The sequence below is a fragment of the Schistocerca americana genome, chromosome 2 (assembly GCF_021461395.2).
Source record: "Schistocerca americana isolate TAMUIC-IGC-003095 chromosome 2, iqSchAmer2.1, whole genome shotgun sequence".
In the NCBI taxonomy this organism is placed as follows: domain Eukaryota; kingdom Metazoa; phylum Arthropoda; class Insecta; order Orthoptera; family Acrididae; genus Schistocerca; species Schistocerca americana.
In genome coordinates this window covers 1110941859-1110968192 of record NC_060120.1, presented here as the reverse complement: position 1 = coordinate 1110968192, position 26334 = coordinate 1110941859, and the positions used below count along the sequence as shown (strand labels likewise).

Here is a 26334-nt window from a genome sequence, read left to right as displayed (position 1 = left end):
AAAAGTTCTAAGTACTAAAACTGAATTAAGGGTCCAATGTAAACAATGCATTTATTATTTCAATTCACATGAGGTCAACAAGGTACAATAATTTGTCATGGCGAAATACATCTGAAGAATAACAAATTCCTACCACAAAGGAACACTGATATAGTTATTTGATATTCAACAAGGGTGGAAGACTAGACTTGTAGTAGATGAACGAATAGATGGAAGCATGCTGGGTTTGATAATCACAGCATTTACCGTTTGGACTAGCTGTTTGGCTGGTCAGTCGTTTGTAATCACAGTGTTGTATCAATCTTCTACCATCATACTTAACCTAGGGGATGTTTAGTGAGCTGCACAAACATTACATACATGGAATGAAGATTACAGACTAAATACAACACATGTTTCAATCGCGCCTTAACTTCACCCAGGTCTTAAAACACCACACCACAGATATATCTTACCAAATGTGGTAGCCTACAGCTGCACGATGATTGTTGCCGCCACTAGAAGAGCAGCAACCATCACTCACAAGGTGACGAGATGTTCGTCTCCGCCATACTTCTACATCTGCTGCTCATCAGTGCGATATTTTGTATGTCTGATGCAGTAGTGAAAAGTGCCTAATGAAGATGCAGCTCAGGCCTATTTCACTGAAAAACACCCGCCGCCTAATCCTCGTGACTCTGCTCACTTCTACGCTCCAGATTTTGGTGCCATAGTTATGAGCACCTACACCCCCCAGTTGGGCATGTCCAACACAACAGACAGCATTCATATATATATATATATATATATATATATAGGGTGAGTCACCTAACGTTACCGCTGGATATATTTCGTAAACCACATCAAATACTGACGAACCGATTCCACAGACCGAACGTGAGGAGAGGGGCTAGTGTAATTGGTTAATACAAACCATACAAAAATGCACGAAAGTATGTTTTTTAACACAAACCTACGCTTTTTTAAAATGGAACCCAGCTAGTTCTGTTAGCACATCTGAACATATAAACAAATACGTAATCAGTGCCGTTTGTTGCATTGTAAAATGTTAATTACATCCGGAGATATTGCAACCTAAAGTTGACGCTTGAGTACCACTCCTCCGCTATTCGATCGTGTGTATCGGAGAGCACTGCACATACATCGCGTTTCTACAGAATGATCTGCCAACGTTGCTCGAAAATGTCCCACTGGAAACGCGTCGACGTATGTGGTATCAGCATGATGGTGCACCTGCACATTCCGCAATTAACACTAGGCTGACCCTTGACAGGATGTTCGACGGGCGTTTCATAGGACATGGAGGATGCATAAATTGGCCAGCCCGTTCCTCCTGATCTTACACCTCTGGACTTCTTTCTGTGGGGTACGTTAAACGAGAATGTGTACCGTGATGTGCCTACAACCCCAGAGGATATGAAACTGTGGTATCACCGCCAGACACCACACTTGCTAGGCGGTAGCCTTTAAATCGGCCGCGGTCCATTAGTATGCGTCGGACCCGCGTGTCGCCACTGTCAGTGATTGCAGACCGAGTGCCGCCACACGGCAGGTCTAGAGAGACTTACTAGCACTCGCCCCAGTTGTACAGCCGACTTAGCCAGAGATGGATCACTGACAACTACGTTCTCATTTGCCGAGACGATAGTTAGCATAGCCTACAGCTACGTCATTTGCTACGACCTAGCAAGGCGCCATAGCATTTGATATTATTTTATATTGTGGTTATAACATGTACCGTCAAGAGAGATGTTCTACAATCGTGGATTAAAGTTAAGTATTACATCAACTACGCACTTTAATTGCTACTATTAATTCCTTTAACTGTTCCAGACCTCACGCCAATCTGCGTGAGCTTAACGCGTGCCTTTCGGCTTCCTCTCATTGTGACTTGGCTGTCTTGCCAAGTCACAACAGAAACAACGTATTGTGGCAGCCTGCGGTGACATTACACCAGGTGTACGACATTCATTACGCCAGAGATTGCAACTGTGTGCAGCAAATGATGGCCACCACATTGAACATCTATTGGCCTGACATGTCGGGACACACTCTATTCCACTCCGTAATTGAAAACGGAAACCACGTGTGTACGTTTGCCTCACCCCTCATGGTAATGTACATGTGCGTCAGTGAAAAAGACCAATAAAAAGGTGTTAGCACGTGGACGTAATGTGCTGTTGCAGTCTCTTCTATACCTAAGGTCCATCTCCGTTCCCTTTGGATCCCTACGTAATTCGGTGCTCTCCGATACACACGATCGAACAGCGGGGAAATGGTACTCAAGCGTCAACTTTAGGTTGCAATATCTCCGGATGTAATTAACATTTTAAAATGCTACAAACGGCACTAATTATGTATTTGCTTATATGTTCAGATGTGCTAACAAAACTAACGGGGTTCGATTTTAAAAAACGTAGGTTTGTGTTAAAAAACATACTTCCGTGCTTTTTTGTATGGTTTGTATTAACCAATTACACTAGCCCCTCTCCTCACGTTCGGTCTGTGGAATCGGTTCGTCAGTATTTGATGTGGTTTACGAAATATATCCAGCGGTAATGAAGCAGTGAGTAGTGGTTATCTGGTTTTAACAATAACAAAGCTAATAAAGAAAATTAAATGACAACAACAACAAAAAATGAATGGCATTACACTAACTGGTGGAAAGAATGACAAGAAGATTTTGTACATGACCATAATTATAAAGGATATTTTCCAGAAATAATTTTTAGACAATTTTACAGTTCCAATGTGCATATAGGGTTTAAGACTAATGCCATTATTCGCTTCATACTGAGGCACCATGTGAATAAAAGAACCTCGAAATTCACAGGCGCAGGTGTATATAAGCTAAAACTAGGTCCAACAGGCAGGACGTTTGAAATACTCTTCAAAGAGCATAATTCAATTCAGAATAATGAAACAGCATTTGGTGAACATTTTCTAACATCAAAGCAAGCTCTTGGAATAATTGATACACATTTGGAAGTGCGGTTCATTGTACCTAACACCCACCTCCTACCAATGCTGGAAGAAATTGATATTTTTACACACAATTACAATAACCTGGCAGCACATTAAATCAGCCGAACGATTTTATTAGCACTGTATTCTTAGAAGCTTTGAAAGCCTCTTCCAGTCGCCCACATCAATGCAGTGCACATATGAGCAACAGCCCCACTCACTAATAACAGACAGTGGCGGTGCATGAGCTCACACGCCATCCTACCAGTAGGCCAACATGCAGACTGACTTCTGTAAATACTCTACAACTGCGCAATGTTCAGCACTACAAAGCAGAAGTCAGTTGAATTAGCCACAATGCTCACATACTGTTCCCTGTACCATTTGTTGCTGCAGATAGTTTTACTTTATAATTTTATTATTTCTCTTTCTTTTGGGTTTATTCTTTTAGTGTTGTACGTTTTTAATATTTAATGAGATAATTCCACATTATAGTTTTAATATTTTATGTCTTTTACATTTTATACTTCCATTGTTCTACACTTTTAATATTTTGACGAGAAATTTCGTATATTCTCCTTCTTATAATTGTAGAATAATACTGTTATGGTTTTATGCTTTCGAAGTTTCACATTTTTAATATTTAAGACTTGAATTCAGTTTTAATTACTGTATAATCCATTTTTATAATTCACTAATTCATGCCTTTTACAGATTTACGAATCTAATGTCCTACATTTTCAATATTGTAACGAAAAAATATTTTAATGTTATGTTACTTCTTACAGTTACAGTGTATAACCCTGTCTTGTTCAATGCATAACATTCATACCATTATCCTCCCTGCTACTCATTTCGCACTCACCCTTCCTCCCGTCCTGCCTCCATCCATACTCGACCTCCACTCTCCCCTACTTCCACCAGATACCAATTTAAAACACTGGGTGCAGTCTGTGGCGATATGATCCAGAGGATACCACAAAATGTAGCTGAATCATCCGAAACGGAATCTCTCGAATCTCAACTGGGTTAGAACCGACAGTGCTTGTCTACTCGCACTCTCAATTTCCTATCGGTCTCCCCTAAATTTTCCGCGCCCGAAAATCTTAAGTTCACTAGAATCAGGAATACTCTACTTTTCTTCAGTTTCGCTGGACATCACATTCACACATGCAAGTAATTACACAAAAATACAACATTACGAATGATCATCCATTGCCTCAAATCAAACAAATCATCACTGATAAAATATTCTCCTAAACAAACTGAACAACTCTTGACATGTTTCTACCTAATACTGCAATGCTGGGTAAAGCACGGGCAAGATCTATCGATAGAGCATAGTTTGAAAGAGGCTGAAATCAGAACATAACATGTGAATGCAGGTAAACAGTTACAGACTACATAAATAAAGAAACAGTGACACTTAAAAGCAAATGAAAAGTAACCGAAATTGTTTAACTCTTATTTCGTTAGTATTACTAACTATTGTTTGCAAAAATGACTATGTCGGAAATTAATTGGTTTTATGAAGTTATTATGGTTACAGATAGAAATAATTAATTGAATGAAACCTTGTTCTAACTACTGTTCTGAATGTTACTGAAACTAAAGCTGAACAGTACTACAACAAAATAATTTACAATTACTTAAAACTGTTGTTTCTATATAAAGAGTTGTTACATCGCTGGTTATGACGATGTAGCTCACGCTGTCTCTTTGCCAAAATTCCTTGAAAACAGTTTCCACTTAACTAACGCTTCTAGCGAGTCGTCTCCATACGCATTGTTCGTTGACGGTCCCTGGGCGTGTAGTCCAATAATTGCTGTCGTCTTACTGATCTCTTCCATCGTGAGCACCAGCGGTGAATGTAACAAGTACGCTTTTTTTTTTTTTTTTTTGCTTTAACGCTTAACGTTCTCTGACGTCATAATGTTTGTTATACACTTTAGCAATAGTCCTCAGATTTATAGTTTACGATCGCGGCGCAGCACTCTTCACAGTATATCAGTCCGCACTACAATAGTAAATCAAGACGATTGTACTATGAATGATTAGCTTGCGGTCTAAACCGAACAATAAGTGCGACGCAAAATTATCTGTATAATCACTTCAATCAGGTGACGATCAGCACACCGTACTTTAACGGCTAAGCTTCTTTGTATCAAAATACGCTACATATTATCTATTTATTCCACAGTCCGTTGTCTCCACTAAACAGTTTTTGTTGTCTACAACTGAAAACAGTATCTTTACAGGGAGCGCATAGCTTCCCGATCATCATATCAAAATTTTATGCTTAATGAGTCAAAACACAGTTCTGGGAAATGAGCAACGCGACGTGTCACGTCGCTAGTTCTTTACTCACGGTACACATCATAAATCATAACTGATATTTTTCTCCGGACATGAACACAACGTACAGCAATACATAGGGAGTACGACAGTCGCTTCCGCTCTCCTTCTTCTCACTCTTGACTCATTGTTGATGCCTTCTCTTTCAACCTATCGATATAATTCTACATCATTCATACACCTCGCTTCACATAACACTTCCGAAGATTCTGTTTACATCGGATTACAGTTTTATACAAAATCAAAGTTTTATATCACACTGTCCATAGATGATGAATTTAAATAACATGTTAACAAATATGAAAGTACACAACATCAGAATAAGTGAAAATATCAATTACATTCACGACAACTATGTTATGTGAACAGAAACATTCTGAAATAACGTTTTCGATGTATGATGAAAATTAAACGGGAAAGAAGTAAAAGAAAACATAGTAAAAGGGAAACAATGTATATTAGCCTGCAGTGTTATCTACACAAGCTAGAAAACACAGTACTTTGATGTGCTATTGTTACATGAATACGACTGGTTGCCGACACATCTCCAAAGGTAAATTCTACATTGATGTACAGTTTTTATACTCATTGTAAAGCAACCGACAGCACGTATTTAACTTTACTTTGTCTTAGATCTGTAGATGATCCAGAAGGAACAAACCACGTCGTATATTAAAAACTGTGCAATAGAATAAATGAGAATTATTTCAGATTATGACCCCTTGAAATTTTTAATCTTGAGGGGAAGGGGCAACCAAACTACCATTCAGGTTGGTGAGTAGAATCTATGAGCCTCGATACATACCAACAGAGTTTCATTCACATTATCCCGAAGGCAGTAAGGGGAGATAGGTGCAAGAACTATCGAACAGTCAGTTTAACATCTGATGCATTCAGGTTACTGACAAGAACAACATTCAGAAGAATGTAAAAGATAATTGATGACTGATTAGATGATCATCCGTATGGATTCTGGGAAGGTACCAGAGAGGCAGTTCTGACATTGCGCTTTGTGGTGGAAGTACGACTTACGAAAAATCAGGTTTCCTGCACAAGATTTGTCGACTTAGAATAAGCATAAGGTAAAGTAGCGTAATATCTTCGAAATTCTCCGGAAAGTATGTTTAAGCTGTAAGGAAAGACTGGTAGTACACAATATTTACAAGAACGGAGAGGCAAAAGTAAGAATGGAAGAACAAGAACGAAGTTCTCGGATTAGAAAGTGTATATCGTTTGTAGTCCTTGACTCTTACTGTTCAATCTGTAGGAATGTGATTAAAATTCAGGATCCAAGACTATCAATAATATGGTTGACTGACGGCATTGATACCCTCGGTGAAACTAAAGAAGAAATACGGGACCTGTTGAATAGAAAGAACAGCCTGGTGAGCAAATACCAAGTATTGAGAGTAAACTGAAGAAAGGCGAAAGTAATTAGCAGTAGCAGAAATAAGAATATCAAGAAACCTAGTATCAGAATTGTTAATGACGAAGTGGACTAAGTTCAGGAATTTTGCTAACTTAGAAGCAACATAACACGACAGACGAAGGAAGGAGGACATAAAAACATACTAGTACAGCTAAAAAGGACATTAATGGCCAAAAGAAATCCACTAGTATTAAACATAGGTCTTAAACTGAGGAAGAAATTTCTGAGAACCTACATTTGGATCACTGCACTGCATGGTAACGAAACATGGACTATGATAAAACCAGAAGGCGAAGCTTAGAAGAATGATGAAACTAGGAGGACTGTGAAGATAATAACTTATTAACTTTTCTACAGAATCTACGAGGATAAGAACAAATGTGAAAAACATTTAGAAGAAAAGCGGAAGAATGATAAGAGATGTGTTAAGACATCAAGTGACAGTTTCGATGGTGCTTCAGAGAGCTGTACACGGTAAAAGGTGTAAGGTAGAACAGAGATATGAATACATCCAGTAAATAATTGAGAATGTTTGCAGAAAGGCTACTCCAAAATGAATAGAAAAAAGAATATTGTCGTTGTTATACTAGAAATATTTAATGAATTTCCGATTTGTTAATTTCATTTGATGACATGACGGCATATGTGGGAAACAGGAAAAACATACATCGTACATTAAGTGAAAATGATACATATATCGAGTAACATACTGAAATTGTCAATATATCAACAGTATCATATCACTGTAGCCATATCGAAGTTATTTCGTCGAATATTGATACGGTCACGTTGAGCAGCAATCAAGTGCAAATCCGAAGGCACAACTGAAAGCACGTTTATTATTGAGACCAGCGTGCAGCCAGAACAGAACTGAAGTCGTGGACGGAGACTGCAGCTATTTATGCAAGCATTAAATATTCCACAATGCTGATATGCACGCAGTCATCGAACATTCCAGAATGTACAATCATTACAAAAGTAAGATATTTCAAAAATATTCCAGAAACGGTTAATACTAAATAACAAACAGTTGCTGTCGGTGGGCTTGAATTGGGGACTTGCAGCACACCAACCAGTAATAAACTCCTCTATGCCGCCCAGCATGTGCAGTACCTCGTGACTCGTGGCGTTGTTCCCCGTCCTGGCGAAAAAGCGAATCCTTCATTCGGAAAGTTCTCTCTGTGGATGAGCTGGCAGATCTTCACATTCTGGTCACGTTGTTACAGCCGCTTCCCTATGATCAGCATCGAGGGTAGCTGATGCTGTCAAAGCTTCACAGTCATCAAGTGGATCTTCACTTTGCTTGAATCTTCCATCTGGGACTCTGGACTATGGTAGGTCTTCAGGATATTTCTGTACTTTTGTGTTATTAATGAAAGGTCATCACCCCTGATTTCACCTGTTACATCCAACAACCAACGAAGGATACGATACAGATCAGATTATCGTTTTAGTAACTTTTCCAATAGTTCAACTTTCTGCACAGGCGTAAAAATCCAGACTGTCTCCTCCGCTGTACCTCACTGAGCAGTGCAGCGTCAGTGCGTACGTGCGTCAGCTGTCTTCAACCCTGGTGATGAGCAGTTTCATGTAGTTATCCTATCATCCAGCTGAATGGGAACAGTGTTTCTATTGCCATTTCCACCCCACAGCAGTGGACCAGGAAGAATGGTTGTTTTCACTATCTCTTTGCTTTGTTATTACTCGCGTACCAGCTAATATATGAGATAAAATATGTTGCTACGAAAAGAGCCCTGAAATAGTTTTTAGGAATGCTGTGCTGTGACTTTCTTTGGATCATTAATTTTCAACAAAACAAAATATATTATGTTCTTATTATTCTGGATCTGGCTTTCTATTAAAGGAACATTGTTTCGTTACTGTAACTCGCTATCAAGTTCAACCTATCTTCCATACTTTACAGTTATTGAAAAGGTTATTGAAAATTATTTCGTTATCAATACTGATGTTACAGTAGGCACTGCTTGTCCAATATCAAAATTTTGCAATGTATTTTTGTTAAAAGTAAAGCACCAATAAGTACCACGAATAACACGAGAACATGAGACTATTATCAGAGAAAAAGATGTTTTTACTATAATGTTTGCCAGACTAGAACTACGCACGGTAAGACTTCTTTATGTTATGAAGGTAAATTATCTTTTTGCACTGTTAATAATATATCATCCGCAGCCCGCGTCCACCTGTAAAACACATCATAAAATCTGCTGCTCCGCCCTGCAATCCCGAAAGTTGAAAGAAACAATTTTAGTTCACTATTGCCTGTCCGCTTCTTTGTGGTATGATTGGTTTCATTTAATGCAGTTTGAATGCGCCGCGGCAGCGGCTCGCCCGTTGGTAGCGCAGTTCTGCACCACGAATAATATTTAAATAGCTGAGAATGCCTTTAAAGGATGGGTTAAAATACTAGGCAAGTTAATTCAAATCACAATGCAAGTTTTTGCTAAGTAACTCTATTCAAAACGCTTAGACAGATTAAATTCTTACACACCTTTAAAAATCAATACCTAATGGCGTCCTTCTCTTAATCTTGACAAAAGAATGCTACATAAGCATCCAATATAGCGTCACAGGCTCTTCCTATTCACGTAACTCCAAAGAGACGACAGAGAAATTAATGTTCGGTCACTACTATTTATAATCGTTGTGACATATTCTCATCTTTCTTTGATATTTAATAATTATCGTCTGTGGCGGTTTCAATACTCGCCGACACAGATATTATCTTTAAAAAAATCGGCACATAATTCTGTACAAGTATAAAACATGACACATAATGGTTTCTCTTTATTACATAAAGTTCACACAATAATTGTCCACGCAATTACAATCATCCAGTTTATTTATTCTTCTCTATTTTTTACCACATGTAATGTGTGTTTTGCCAGCAGACGTTACAGTGTGCCTTGCTTCACTGTGTTCTATGCGAATGTCAGAATGCTAATATCTGTTTGACATATCTGTACATTGAACAGTATCTGCCAGTGTCTTGTTAAAACGGTCTGTGGCGCAATTCCTTTTGGAAAGTAGACAGTTATCCTGTGAGTGACGTTTCATCTGTTTAGTAGGGAGCACTGCACTTTGCATGTGTAGACTGGAAAAGTTTTTCATGATCACCGGTCACCACATATAGGGTGTAACAAGCTTCAAAATTATGCCTTCTACAAGAAACTTCGCAATTGAGATTGGATTGACAGGGTTAAAGGGGCCAAACTATGAGATCATCAATCCCTCAGTTCTACATTTGTCAAGCTGGGAAGATTCCTCAGAGAGGAAGGATACAGAAGACAAATCCTAATGAACCCAGCTGTAGCTAAGAATCAATAAAACTAAGAGAAAAGGAAACAGAAGAAAGATGGTGGAGAGTTGCTCCGACCAGAAAGCAGCTGAAGGGCCCCTGGGACATGTTATGTGACGCCGAGACACACCCTTTGCATCTGACCAATGTTTTCTCACCTTCCATTACCACAAGAAAACTAACAATGTGGACAAGTTGATGAAGTCTCAGGAAAGAGAATGACGACAGAGAGACAGTAAACCAACGTTAAATAAGAACTAAAAAGATGGAAAGGACCGTAGCCAAGCCAGACCACCGAGCAAGAGTAACTATGTGCCGCCTGGGTCCGAGTAGGTGATGGGGCACTCTTCCAGTCGCTCAAGCAGCTGACAAGGCCGATGGACCCTGCCTCACGGTGATGAGGAGGAACCAGATCTAGTGTCGTCTGCTACCAATCACAGTCAGCGTGTCAGCAAATTTAAGGTTTTGTTATAAGGTGACAAAATTGGGTCAGCCCAATAGGATGTGGGCCACAATCAGATGGACACCACACTGAGAGTGAAATGGATCGCATGTCATAGGATGTGGCCATGGGTCAGCCAAATGTGTCCAATATGAAGCTGACAGAGATCCCTGCAAGAAGCACGAAGGGAAGACTGCTTCATGTTTGTGGTCCCCTGTAGTGTTCAGCGTTTTTACAGAGAAACCAATCTACACCAACCCATAGATGGAGTGAAGTCAAAATAAGGTCCAGTTCTGGTACCTCCATCCAAAAAGTCAGCATCCTGGTAGTCAACTTGGCCAACCAGTCAACACGCTCATTCCCTAAGATATCAATGTGATCTGAGTTCCAGACAAAGATGACCAGGCATCCAGCTTCATGGAGGTCAGGAAGTAGAACCTGGATAGTCACAACCAATGGATGTCAGCAGTGGTCAGCTGCCACACAGGGTGTCACTGTCGATTAAGAACATCTCGCTGGTGCAGATGTGAACATGACTTAGAAATGAAGCATTGGCCACCAATTCTGCAGTGAATACACTGCATCTGTTCAGTAGGGAGCATAGTTCACAGCACTTTGCATGCGTATACCACTTTCGAACCCAGAAATACATCACGGTCAGCCAGGAACAAGTAGCGAAACACCATGAGGTCAACAAAGTCTTTCACCGCAAAGGACAGGTCGAGACAGCTCCAAGGATGGGATACACACCATAGAAGCAAATGTGATTGCTGCATCATAATATGAAACATGGGTGGGGGGGGGGGGGGGGGGAGTTGGAGTTCAGAGTAGAGACACTGTATGCAAACTGATCGAGTGTCCAGTTCTTGGTCACTTTTGTGGATCTTCCTACCATGAAGAAGGACATAGTAGTTCAGATGCTCAGGAGAGCAGCGATTATGTATCACAGACTTGAGCAGCAGCTGTTGGCCCCTGATTTGTAGTGGAGGAACCCAGCCTCTATGAGTAGGCTGTTCACAGGGCTGGTCTGAATGGCACCTGTCACGTGGTGGATCCCACAGTGAAGTATCAGGAGCAGCATCTGCAGTGCTGAAGGTGATGCCAACCCACGTGCTGGATTTCCACAATCAAGATGGGACAGAATCAGAGCTTTGGAAATCTGCAGAAGTGTAGAGTGGTCTGCACCCCAGTTGATCTTACAGAGGAAGCGAAGAGTATTAAAGCGTGACCAGCACATTCACTTAAGTTGGTGCAGGTGGTGAGGTCGTGTCAACTGGCCATCACAGACCTGTCCCAGATAGTAATAAGACTCCACCGCATCGAATAATTGATCGTCAATGTAGAGCTCTGGTTGTGGATGGACACTATGATAGCGACAGACGTGCATGACACATCTCTTGGTGACTGAAAACCGGAAGCCATTGGCTAGAGAACAGGACTGAGCCTTTCATATGGTACCCTGCACTTATCACTCACTAACACCCGCAGTGGGGGAGCAATAGTAAATGTAAAACTCGTCGGCATACAGCGACAGTAACACTGTATGCCCCACAGTTGCAGCTAGACCATTAAGAGTCACTAGGTAAAGGGGCACATACAATATAGAGCCCTGTGGGACCCCATTCTGTTGTATGTGGGGGGCACTGTGTGAAACACAAACCTAAAGCCAGAAAGTAAAGTGTGGCAATTAGTTCTGAACAAAAACAAGGAGCAGGCCACAGATACCCCACTCATGTAGGGTAATGAGGATGTGATGATGCCACACAGTGTCATAAGCCTTTTGCACCTTGAAGAAGACAGAAATAAGGTGTAGGTGCCAGGAAAAAGCTGATCAGATTTAGAATCCAGGCAGACCTGATTATCAGCAGTAGAAAGGCTGTGGCGAAAACACCATGAAACTGAATGTACCAACGCAGCTGCTGGTTCACCATATATTTGAGTACGTTGCAGAGAACGTTAGTGAGACTAATTGGGTGTTTACCTGGATTAGGTGATGGTATGACTACACTTTCTTGCCATTGAGATGGGGAACTCAGTCTTGCTCCAGATTCAGTTGAAAATGGCGAGGACATGACGTTGGCAACTTAACTGATATGTGCTTGAGCATCTGGCTCTAGATGTAGTCTTTGCCCTGGAGCCATGTTGGGGCACAGGACGAGGGCACTGAGGAATTCCTACTCAATGAACTGAATATTACATGGTTGGAGAACACATGAACTGAAAGGTAAGTGAACTGACTACACCCACAGTTTGGGGACTTGAAATGCAGGCTGACAATTCTGAGATGCAGAGGCTCAAGTGTAATGCAGCGCAAAATGTTCAGCGTCAGCATACGGGTTAATGTGGACAACACCACTCCTGGAGACACCAGGCACATCTTTAAGGGATTAGTGTCCACATATAAATCGAATCTTCGTCCAAACCTACAAAGGAGGGGTATACAGTCGACTAGTAGTAACATATTTTTCCTAGCATTCTGGTTTCTGTCGTTTTGTTAGGGCTTTAAAGGGAATGAGACGCTCCTTCAGCGGATGTTAGTCATGACGTTGGAGAGCTTGAATGTAATCTCTAAAGGCCACAGCGATTTTTGAAGTCCATTAAGGTACTGGCTTCCAACGGGAAGATCCCATGGAATTGGGGATCGCAAAGTCTAATTCCACTAGAATGGCTGCAGTTGTGCTCTGGACAGCTACATCAGTAACCCTGTGGGGTGGGGTGCTAAGGGTAACGGTAGGGGCAAAAGCGACCTAGTCAGCATTTCTGAGAGCCCCTCTGAGTGGACGCCCAGATGACTGATGTTGAGAAAGTGACAGGACGATTAGAAAAAGATCACTGTCACACAGGTGATCATGGACTCTCGAATGGATGGAGGGGAGGAGACCACGGAAGCAAATGAAGATATAAATCACTTAATGAGATCCATATGTCACAGTGAAGTGTGAAGGGAAACTAGTACCCAAAAATTGAAGCTCGAGCTCTGCGAGTAGAGTTTTGACAGCTTTGCGGCAGTGGTAATAGTTCCACTTCACAATTGGTTATGGATATTGAAGTCACCCAAAATGAGGAACAGTTGAGGCAGCTGATAAAAGATCCACACACTGTGTTCTGCGATATTTCACCATCTGGAGGGAGATACACTGTGACAGGTGGTAAAATACAAAGACTTTTCATGTGAACAGCCACAGTCTCCAAAGCTGTATTGAGCAGCATGTGTTCACTGCAGACAGAGTCCAGAACGTATGTACAAACTCCACCCATTGCTCCATCATAGTCAACTCGATTCTTAAAATACAGTGGTGTCCAAAATGAAAGCAACAAACCACTATATCGTTGTTCTGAGTCTAGCTCACAATATAGTCACACAAATATAATCACACGAACTGTCAACAAATGCTCTTATGGTCGTGTTCTGCACACATGACGGCATTCCAATCAACAAGCAACCACGCCAATGATGACCTCAGGGCAACTATCAAACAGGGTAGAGTTTGCCAGGAAGTCCCACATTCGCAGTCGCTGTGTACGCAGTCACAGACAGTGCAGTATGGTGCAGAGAAGACGCCTGCCAGACTCTCTAAGGTGGCCATAGGAAGAATGGAAGCAGAAGAGTCGCAAACTGATGTGGCCCACTAGCTTAATGTGAACCATTCTGTTGCTTCTTAAATGTGGCAACAGTAAAAGACCAAAACGGTATCCGAAAGACCAGAGCAGGGTCCATCATGTGTGACACGAGAAAGAAATGACCGTTATTTAGCTGTAAGGGCACGTCAATACATCTTAGTACTGCATGGCAACTTGCATCTGACCTCGCAGCATCCGCTGGACGTGTTGTATCGAGGCAAACGATGTACAGAAGGCTTTGGCAGAGTGGCTGTTATTGTCAAAAACCTACTGTGCACGTACCCCTGATGCGTCTTCACAGAAGGAAACATCTACAGTGGAGTCATCAGCATGTCATCTGGATGGTCGAACGTTGGGCTAGTGTTCCTTTCATAGACGAGTCCTGATTTGGTCTGGGGAATGATTCTCAACATATTTGCATCTGGAACGAACGTAAAACATGATTTTGGGGCTCAGGTATTGTGGAAAAAGATGAGGAGCATTCCTAATGGTGTGGACAGGGATAATGTTGACCACTCAAACGTCTCTTTGTGAAACTGTATGGTTGAATCGGCAATGTTAAACTTCTACCAGGTATCGTGACGAGGTCTTGGGACCTCATGTGTGGTTGTTGTGCTGTGGACGCACACTTGATACTGATGGACGTCATGGCTCGAACTCGTAGAACACGGGATGCTGCTCTTTTATTGGAAATGGAAGATAGTGCACTCACAATGTGGCGTGCGCCCTTTCCCAATTTGAATCCCATAAATCATGTCTTGGAAGCAATAATAGGGAGATGGCTTGCATCACGTCAGCATTCAACAACCACTCTCTAAGATTTGCGAGCAGCTCTACAGGAAGAATGGATGTTATTGCCTCAACATGAGACTGATTACATCTTTCATTATATTCCCCGTCATTGTCAGGCCTGTATTGCTGTCACAGGTGACCACACCCCCAACTGAGTACATTAACCAATTGTCAGAATGTGTGTGCAAATTCTTTAACTTGAAAGGAAGAACATCTTTGTCTACTGTAATGCATGTTACAGTTGTTTATGTTCTTGTCTGTATTCTTTATATTATATCCACTTTACTACCACCAGGTTGCGTAATTCTGTGGTAAAATCAAAGTAACCTTTCAAAATTTTCGCTTGTTGCTTTAATTTTGGACATCAGTGTAGCTTCAGAGCGTAGGAGTTCTTAATGCTGGAAATCAAGTTTGCTTGGGGCACATGGGGCAATGTGGAAAGCAGGAGGAAGTAGAAGAGACATCGTAGCTCATCCAGGTGGTGGAAAAACCAGCTATAGTTCCATTGGAGAATCACATTATCGGTATCTTGTCAGGGTGTGAAGGATCCAAGGGGGCAGGTCAGTTAAAATGATAGGGTATCAGTACACATCAGATCTGAAGCTGGTTGTGTGGGAAGATTCAGGTGCCACAGGGGCCACTGGGATAGAGAGTCAGAATGTGTGTGATCTGGTGGCATGGGGACTACCAGAACCTCCTTCGACTTGGGGGCTATCTTTTTCTCTCTGTTCTCCTTGGAGGATTTCGAAGTTTACAAGAGTGTTTCTGCCTAGTTTCAGGGACAGTGGAGAAATGTGATGCCCTAAAACCACTGGCTGTTGTAGATCAGCAGACCCCAGGGAAGAGACCGTCCCAAGCGAACCCTTCCTAGTGAGAGATGCTGGAGGAGGGTTTTGTTTCTTCAACTGGGGTTGGTGATTCCCTGGTGGGTGGGGAGTCAATGTTCCCAAAGTGGATGTGAGGTCAAAACTAGGAGGAGGGCCCCCAGCTACAAGGGGAACAGGGACAGTCATGTGACCTTGGGGGCCCAACATAATAGCAGTAAGGGCGAAGGCTAGAGAAGGTGACATCATTGTAACTGTAGCAAATGTCATCATCATCATCATCATCATCATGCATACAGGGTGCAAACGTTCATACAACTTGTTGGTTTTTTTTATACTTGAGTCGGTAAAGATGCTTGTGTTCCTCGAATTTCTTTTCTCTTTAGAAGACTGTATAGTCTGGTGAACAGTGGGAGTGGTTCTCTCTATAGCTGACACAGACAGGGGAGTGGCACAATGAGGTTTCATGTGCAACTGATGCCCACCATTCCTACAGATGGCTTGGGGAGTTCTCAGCGCTGACAATCATGGTGCAGTCCCTGCATGGTCAGGCGGCTACCACCATCTAGGTACCTGGTGCCCTCCCCCCACACAATGGGTTTTGCATGTAATGCTTCTGCCACAAATGAAGAGCGCAAGGATCAAAAGGCATAAATGATGGAATGTACCTAACTTTGGGTGACTTTCTATACACGATTTTTACTTCCATAAAATTTGGAAGGGGAATAATAAGTCAAACCTAATAATGGGGACCATGTAGTTATGGATGAAAAGTTTTACAAAGTGCCAGAAGAGATAAAACAATTGTCAAAATCATAAACCATATACAAGCATAGTTAGCACCTGGGAGATTATTCAAAAGAAAGGCAGAGAGTGAAAAAGAATAGGAGAAAGATAGACTTGTTGCACGGAAAGGGAAGCGCACTGCAAGGGCTGGAGTCCCATGTTGGCCAATCACAAACTCACAAAAGAGATGTGACCCTACTCTAGGGGTTGGGGAGATGGGACAATATCTGGAGCTTTGATAGACAGTACAGCTTTAGTGATATCATAGTGAGCAGGGCAGTCAGTACACACTATTTTCCATTGGTTCCCATGTGTCGACTTTGGGAATCTCTCCAACCAATCAATTCCAATATGGCGGTATGGCAATGCTGCAGGGGAGACTGGTACGAGATGCCCCAGAGGTAAATGCAGCATATGCTTCTGGCATTGGAATTGCTTACAGTAGCACATATAGTGTCTATCAGATAGATACAGACCTGGCGAGTGATACCTACATCTGATTCTGTCTAGAGTCTACACATATTCCAGGTGACCAAATGTTGGATCATTATGGAAGAACATTAGGATATCTGGCCGTAGATGAGTTGGGATTAAAAGTAACCATTTCTGCATAACTGGATCACAGTTCCTCATATATAATGCTCCATTAATTAAATCGATTTCATCTTTGGTCGGTTCCTCCTTGTTCAATGCTTGTATGTTTTTCAGCAGTGCTGGATCCTCCCTGTGTTCAACAGCAACATCATTTAAAGCAGCAATGTAGGCATCTCATCCACCTTACTGTGTTCTGACAAAGGATCCTTTGACAGGCACTCGATGCCCATGCGTTTGTGTATGCTTTAGTGTACCACTATGGCTTTGTACTCCTGAAGCCTCAATGCCCATCTTGCAAGTCGATCTGACGGACAGGTTGATTGTTGACCGATGTGACAGACACGTTGATCGTTGACGATGACTACAGTAAGATGTCCTAACATTTTGGTGATTGTCGTCCATGGAAGATTTTCACTTCCACATGTGATCGCCTCACTTAGTTTTTCTGAATTCTGCGGCTAAGCAAGTGGCTGGTATCACTGCTGGCGACCAGGAATGGCTACAGTATTTTGGAGCGCGTCTTCGTCCAGGACTTCATCCCACAGATCTACTTTAATCATCTTCAGTCACTGGCGTGAATGGACTGTGGTGGCAGTTGACATCTCAGGCATAATAGTCGTCAAACACTCGTCCTCTCTCTCTGCAGTAGCGCACATTTTCAGGGCGCCCATAATGTAAGCATACCAGCATGTTATTCACCATCTCCATATATCTGTGCCTCTGTGGGGCATTGTACTTTGAGGAGGAGTTGATTGCTCCTGAATTGGTTGGATGCTGAAAGGTCATTTGACGGTTGCGTTATAAGTTCGAGTTGGCTGAGTCCGATTGGTGCGAAAAATGGATACATCTGTTCTTCTACATTCTCTGATACCTCTAATGGCTCAACATTCATGACTGCCGGCTCTTGTGTACTCAGTCCGACGTTTATGGCGGCTATAAATTGCTGTATCTCTTCCTTACAAGAGAGGTCAGCTCATGGTGACCTTCCACAACTAACATATGCACCACATCCGGCAGTCGGTCATCTCTCTTTCGTCCGACATTTCTGTAGCATTTCCTCGACTTGCTGGCACCACTTCTTAATTCCTTTGTCAGTCTGACATCATTTACCAGAAGCACTCGGTACATGTCTTCTGCGACTCCTTTCATCAAATGTGAGATTTCGTCGGCTTGCGCACTGATGAGCCATTGACGTGCAGCTGACTTACTGCCGATACGGAATCCTTTCGTTTACTAAATATACTGATCTTAGGAATAATGTAATGCTTGTGTCCAATTCCTGACCGTTCAGGATGTTGCCTATTTGGAGCCACAATGATTTACATTCTGTGTAGAACCCAATGTCTCCACCAACCAATGTTACGTCAAGACAGCAATCAAGTGCAAAACAGAGGTCATGTTTATCAACGATACCAACATACAGCTAGGAAAGAACTGATCTCCTGCATAGAGAGTGCAGCTGTCTATACAAACATAGAATATTCAAGACTGCTGGTATTTATACAGTCATCGAGTATTCCAGAATATACAAACCTTATAAATATAAGACATTTCCAGAACATTAAAAAAACGATAAATATTAAATAATAGATAAATGCTGGTGATGGGGTTTGAACTGGCGACTCGCAGCACGTCAGCCAGCAGTGCTAACCACAACGTCACAAAGCGTGTTCAATAACTCACAGCAACATTTCCGAAATATCGCTGTCATCGCTAGACACAACAGATGCTCAGAAGCGTGAGGTCTTCAGTAATTAATCAAGGAGTTGCTTTGAGCTATTATTTTCGAGACGCCAGATGCAGTTTCTACCCATTGAGCTTACATCCTACACTTGTAGTTACGCATTGTGATACTTAGTAAGTTTTACACAACATTTGCACAGAGGCACAGTACTGTGAGCTGGGCGTACTGTTGCCAGATAGGTGTGACAAGGCACCATGTCGTTCAGTGCTACTCGGCATTCAGCTTATGCCATGTGCCTAAAGTAACGGACTGCATGTGTGTTGCAGATTTTGCATAGTGGGTGGCACCTACACGATGTCCCACGAACTGAGCAGGTTGCCAATAGACATGCACCACAGCCAAATGTCTACCAGCACTTGCTTGTTATTCAGCTTATGCTACAGGCCTGAAATAAAGGACATTACTTGTGCTTCACATTTAGCACAGTGGGCAGCTGCAAGACCGTACCAGTAAGGTTAACATGGTTTCTAGACAGATGCACTGCAGTAGAAGAATATAGTAGATGTTATTTGTAGGTTGAGGCTCAGGCTCATAATTTTTACCTGGTTTTCAAGTGCAGGCGATGCTATTCTTAGATTGGCTTATTGACATGATGCTGTAACTGGAGAAAGTTCCTGTTCCAGATGGAGGTCGAATTGCTGTGGAATCTATCGTAATTCGTATAGTTATTGTTAAACGTGAATCGAACTTCGAGCTTTAACAAAGAGAACTTATATTTAAAAATGCGAAAATTCCAGTATCTTTCTGTGAACTGTTGAGGTGGCTGGGTTGTCTACAATTTTTTTTTTTTTGTTTGGATTCAGACTAACTGTAAAAGTTGCCAACCTATTGATTCTTCACTGTATAACCATGTAGAACTGCAAACACTATATCTGAAAAATCGAAGGAACGAAATTTTCCCACAAGAAATGTGGAACCTTGATCCATCAAATAATTATATTAAGCCTTACTATTCTTTTCTGTATTTTAAACGAGTTACTCAACTGAAAGGTGATGTTGATATAAATATGCATAATTTCATATACAATTACCTAGTTTATGTCATACATATGACTAACAGATAGAATGTATAGGGTGTTTCAAAAATGACCGGTATATTTGAAACGGCAATAAAAACTAAACGAGCAGCGATAGAAATACACCGTTTGTTGCAATATGCTTGGGACAACAGTACATTTTCAGGCGGACAAACTTTCGAAATTACAGTAGTTACAATTTTCAACAACAGATGGCGCTGCAAGTGATGTGAAAGATATAGAAGACAACGCAGTCTGTGGGTGCGCCATTCTGCACGTCGTCTTTCTGCTGTAAGCGTGTGCTGTTCACAACGTGCAAGTGTGCTGTAGACAACATGGTTTATTCCTTAGAACAGAGGATTTTTCTGGTGTTGGAATTCCACCGCCTAGAACACAGTGTTGTTGCAACAAGACGAAGTTTTCAACGGAGGTTTAATGTAACCAAAGGACCGAAAAGCGATACAATAAAGGATCTGTTTGAAAAATTTCAACGGACTGGGAACGTGATGGATGAACGTGCTGGAAAGGTAGGGCGACCACGTACGGCAACCACAGAGGGCAACTCGCAGCTAGTGCAGCAGGTGATCCAACAGCGGCCTCGGGTTTCCGTTCGCCGTGTTGCAGCTGCGGTCCAAATGACGCCAACGTCCACGTATCATCTCACGCGCCAGAGTTTACACCTCTATCCATACAAAATTCAAACGCGGCAACCCCTCAGCGCCGCTACCATTGCTGCACGAGAGACATTCGCTAACGATATAGTGCACAGGATTGATGACGGCGATATGCATGTGGGCAGCATTTGGTTTACTGACGAAGCTTATTTTTACCTGGACGGCTTCGTCAATAAACAGAACTGGTGTATATGGGGAACCGGAAAGCCCCATGTTGCAGTCCCATCGTCCCTGCATCCTCAAAAAGTACTGGTCTGGGCCGCCATTTCTTCCAAAGGAATCATTGGCCCATTTTTCAGATCAGAAACGCTTACTGCATCACGCTATCTGGACATTCTTCGTGAATTTGTGGCGGTACAAACTGCCTTAGACGACACTGCGAACACCTCGTGGTTTATGCAAGATGGTGCCCGGCCACATCGCACGGCCGACGTCTTTAATTTCCTGAATGAATATTTCGATGATCGTGTGATGCTTTGGGCTATCCGAAACATACAGGAGGCGGCGTGGATTGGTCTCCCTATTCGCCAGACATGAACCCCTGTGACTTCTTTCTGTGGGGACACTTGAAAGACCAGGTGTACCGCCAGAATCCAGAAACAATTGAACAGCTGAAGCAGTACATCTCATCTGCATGTGAAGCCATTCCACCAGACACGTTGTCAAAGGTTTCGGGTAGTTTCATTCAGAGACTACGCCATATTATTGCTACGCATGGTGGATATGTGGAAAATATTGTACTATAGAGTTTCCCAGACCGCAGCGCCATCTGTTGTTGAAAATTGTAACTACTGTAATTTCGAAAGTTTGTCTGCCTGAAAATGTACTGTTGTCCCAAGCATATTGCAACAAACGGTGTATTTCTATCGCTGCTCGCTTAGTTTTTATTGCCGTTTCAAATATACCGGTCATTTTTGAAACACCCTGTAGTTGCCTCTCAGGAAACAACAACAAAACGTTGTTTAACCTTTAATGATAAAATTCCTGCGGACGCCTCTGGTTATGTAATCATGTATTGTAAAAAGAACCTCACACATGATGTACACTGCAGGGTATTAACTGAGATTCCTTAATAGAAAGTTATTTAATTCACTTATTACAAGTTTTTATTGACATATTCTGGAGCTCAGGGTGGTGGTGAAGTATATGCAGCTTGCCTGTGTCAGAAGTCTGAGTCGACTGGTAGGTTCAGGAAGTGTGTGCAGCTGATTTATGCCAGTGCGCTGCCTCCTGGATATGAAGCTCTGCCTCCTTCTCTATCTCACTTCTACAGTAGCTCTCGCTCTGTCACATAGTTATATTCACAACGTCGGCACACAAGGAACTGTTCCAAATTCTGATTACTAGATGTCATTAGTGTTGCGAAGTTTGATATTAGGTTTTTAAGCATATTTTGCCTATTTCTTAACCGATTTCAATAGTTTAAACTTTGAGTTATTCCTATTTAAGTGGATTATATCGGTCCTTGACAGTTAAATTCATTTTAATAACTAACTGCTATCTCGTACATAGCACGAAACTGAGTTTCTATCACATATTTAAAAAATATATATACATCTTGACACTATATTTCTTATGGATTTAAAGCTTTAATTTACACAATTCATGTCATTTAGTAACAATTTGATCCATCAACGAATGCTGCATGAGTTAAGAATGAAATTAAAGCAGATTCAATTGACTTACTCTGACAGACTAGATTGTAAGGAGAGTGTGATTGAAAGCAAGAAATCTTTCCTGGGGGTATTTCTTGGTTCGAAACCTGCTCAAGTACTGAGCATTTCTTAAAAAATCCTGGGTACTGTGAAGCTTGTAGTCACTCCATACAAGACGGAGTTTTGCAGAGAAAAAAATTGTTTTGAGTAGTAAATGTCCAATTAAATTTTTATTTCTTTAATAAATGTTTTTCTATACGAATGGAATTCCTACTGAAGAAGCTCAATAACAGAAGCAATTGTAATTTGTTTAAAAAATTTGTGAGCAACAAGTAAATGTTTTGTGTAACATTATTGGATATCAATGTCTTAATACTAGATATGGAGAAAAAATCTGTATGGAGCTTAATAATGAGGTTAAGATTCCTTTGTCAGGTAGATATTTGAAACTGATTAGTGGTTGCGATCTTCAGTTGAGATGCAATGGGTTAAAGAAAATGTAAAATATTAATAATAAATTTCATGACTTGGAATTTTTAGTTTAATTGTGCTCTTACTCGCCTATAAATTCTAAAAATGTTAAAGGTCTGTGCAACAGGCCCTACATGTCCTCAATGCACCCATTTACTATTGATAAATAAAATAAAAATAATAAATAATTTACATTGCAGTATTTTAAGGATTTAATACAATTTTTGATCATTTTAAAATCTTCAAACGATACGTTCAGATCCTCTGCAAAACCATGATGAATATTGGAAAGTTTTAAGAATGGGCTAGTAATTGTACAATGGTGGTACTTACATGCTACTGTGATCCATCTCCTTCAAAATAGTCCCCTTCTGACTGAACACATCGCCTCTAACGGTGTTTCCACTTTGGAAACATTCCTGGAAATTTTTTTCCTGAAGTGTGTTAATGACGCTCTCCGTATTACCCAGGATGTCTTCAGTCGAGTCAAATCAGTTCCCTTTCAGTGAAACTTTAAGTTTAGGAAACAGGTAGAAGTTCGCAGGGGCCAAATCAGGGGAATATGGCGGTTGTGAAAGCACAGGAATTTTTTATTTGGTGAAGAATTCAACGATGGAGAAGGAACGATGAGCTGGGGCATTGTCTCGGTGTAGCCCCCAACTCCTGTCTCTCCACAGTGCAGGCCTTTTCTTCAGCTCCTTTTCGCGAAAACGCTCAAGAACGAATTTGTAGTACTCCTGGTTAATCGTCTGTCCTCCAGGAGTAAATTCATGATTCACGATACCGATAGAAACGAAGAAAACCACCAACATTGTCTTCACCTCCGACCGACTGTCGTACTGTTTTCGGCCGTGGTGAATCTGGAGTCTACCACTGCGAAGACTGCACTGTGGTTTCAGGATCATATCCCTATACCTACGATTCGTCACCTGTAATTACCCTATTTAGCAAATCTGGGTCATTTTTAGTCCGATTAATCAGTTCTTGGCACACTTGAATTTGGTATTATCTCTGGTCACTCGACAACACTTTTGGAAAGAATTTTGCGGACAATCGACGCATGTTCAAATCTTTAGTTAAAATCGACTGAACTGCGTAGAACATAAATTAAGTTCATCAGCAATCTCCATAATTGTAAGTCAACGATCAGAGCGCACTACGTCGCGAACTTTCACAACATTTTCATTCGTTTCTGTAGTAGAAGGCTGGCCGGACCGGGGTTCAGCTTCAGATGATTTGCGGCCATTTTTAAATATGTTGAACCAGAGAAAAACATTTGACTGGCTCATACAGTTATCTCCAAAAGCTGTTTTTAATAATTCATAAGTCTCAGATTCTGATTTCCATGTTTTAAAACATAATTTCACACATACTCATTGCTCCGTTTTTACGTCCATTTTCGCGCAGGCAGATGTATGTGTGTGTGTGTGTGTGAAAGAAAATTAGGTTGGTAAATATAATTTGTTGGTTCAGGCCTGGCTCAGTCTTGTTATTATAAGAAAAAGCAAAAATTTCTTACAAATTTTCTGAAAGAATCATATCAAATGTCTGTACTTTTTTCTTATAATAATGAGCCTGAGACTAAGCATGTAAATTACATCTACTGACCCATGAACTGTGCATGGTTTCCAGAAATCCAGAAAAGTTTAATACGGTCTAGTGTTGCTCAATGATTGTTCACACATTGTACATTATTTTTGTCACACGTTTTGGGCAGTAGACAGTGGTATATTCGCAAGGTAGTGTTCGATGAGCTGAGCGAGATTTCCAGACATGTGCATTACAGTGCCGCGTCATCCAATGACCCTTTGCATATTATTGGTGTTGGACTTTTTTCACAGCAGACAGAACAAGATAGGGACGTGAGAGCTGAGTATGGCTCCTAAGACAGGTGCACTAAAGTACCGTGTTGTCCAACGACGGTTCGAAAATTATTAGTATTGCACGATTTAAGCAACGGACAACAGAAATACAGTGACCCATCAGTGGAGCATGGCTTCGAGACTTGTGCACTACCATGTCATATCATTCTAGTCCTGTTCATCCTTTATTTATGTAGCATATTTGCACAGTGGATGACAGTGAGGTGGTGTTCCGTGAGCTGACTGAGTTTCCAGACAGGTGCACCTTGGCGCCGTGTTACTGAATGCTGCTAGTCGTTTTGTTTGTGTTGCATATTTTGCCCAGTAAACAGCAGTGATTCAGCCACCAGAACGTTCAGCATGGTTTCCAGACAGGCGGACGATAGTGCCGTGTTGTTCAGTACCTGTTCGCGTTTTGTTTATGTTGTATATTAGCATGTCGGAGAGAAGCGAGACAGTGTTACGACGTAAGAAGAGTTACCAGTTCGGTGAGTCGTTCAGTGCCTGCTAGCCCTTTGTTTGTGTTGCGTCTTTTGTACAGAAGACAGCAGTGAAGCAATGAACTGTGAGCTGGATGGAGTTTCCAGAGAAGTGTGCCACTGTCCAGTGTCGATGAGGACCTTCTCATTGTTTATGTTATGCTGTGTATGTTTAGTAACATACAGGGTTTGTGTAGCTTGTTGTACACAGTGAACGGCTGTGTCGCCTGTGCTGAACAGCCTTTCTAGGCAGTTGTGCCAGAGCCTAATGCCCTAATGCTGGCTCTTTGTTCAGTTCTGCTGTATATCCTACATCTGATGTAACGATTGCGTTTGTGTCGCGTGTTGTGCACAGTGGGAGGCAGTGAGGCGGTTACCCACGAGCTGTCCAGGCTGTCCAGACAGGTGCGCCACAGCCCCATCTCGTTCAGCGCCTGGTCGCTGTTCAGCATTCACGCCACGCTGCTGACCGCCTTCACCTCCTACGTGGCCACCTACACCATCATCCTGCTGCAGTTCGCTGTGGCCAACACGGGCTGCCCCACCGCCGGTCCCGTCACTGCTGCCATTAATGAGACTACCTCACCTATGCCGTCAAACGTTCTGTAATATTCTGTCTTATATTCCTTTGTAACATCTGCTGTACTGTGCCAATTAAGAGAGTAAACAAAATAAAAGCTGCATCCTACATTTTGAAGGGGAGCTTTATCAAAATAAAAGCTACATCATCAATTTTGAGGGAGAAGAACAGGTAGGGAGGAAGGTAAGAACTCGATGGAGAATAATTTCTGTGACATTACCTATTCACAAAAATCGTTCACAATATGTATACACTTAACCGTATGTTTATATGTTGTAATGTAGTCAAATTATACATAAATAACAGCCTTCTATCACAATCTACGCTGACGTCACAGATCGCCACCAGTTCTTTTTTTTTCATAACTGTCAGTAATTTCTTCACTCTCCTCACGAGGTTCGTTGTTGTTGCTATCTTCCATCTGACTGGACACACAGCTCTTCTTTAACACCTGGATGATGTTTGGTTTATATTATGAAGAGTGAATCCACTCACATGTAATGTTGAACGATGTCTCTGTGAACTTGCCAGCAGTAATGTGTTCACGATCCCCATCTCATAACCAACATCAACACTGCTTTTTGAGTTAGCTTTCCATTGTTTCCTTTTTATCAGTGAATCGTGTATCTGGTGTTTTCTGGCCGTATCTCCAGTTATAGCCATGAGATTTGTCTTCTGTATAGCAGATGTGAGATGACCTGTAAAGGCATCCGACAGTGTCCTAATA

General features: G+C 41.7%; 1 protein-coding gene across 1 annotated transcript in view; it reads left to right on the top strand.

Moving 5' to 3' along the window:
• The window catches only part of LOC124594710, a 41251-nt gene extending 15615 nt beyond the window's left edge, over positions 1-25636 (top strand). The window contains exon 2 of the mRNA XM_047133077.1: positions 25383-25636. Within this exon, the coding sequence (XP_046989033.1) occupies positions 25383-25636 (254 nt within the window). The remainder of the gene's footprint in view (positions 1-25382) is intronic.
• Positions 25637-26334: the final 698 nt, after the last annotated feature.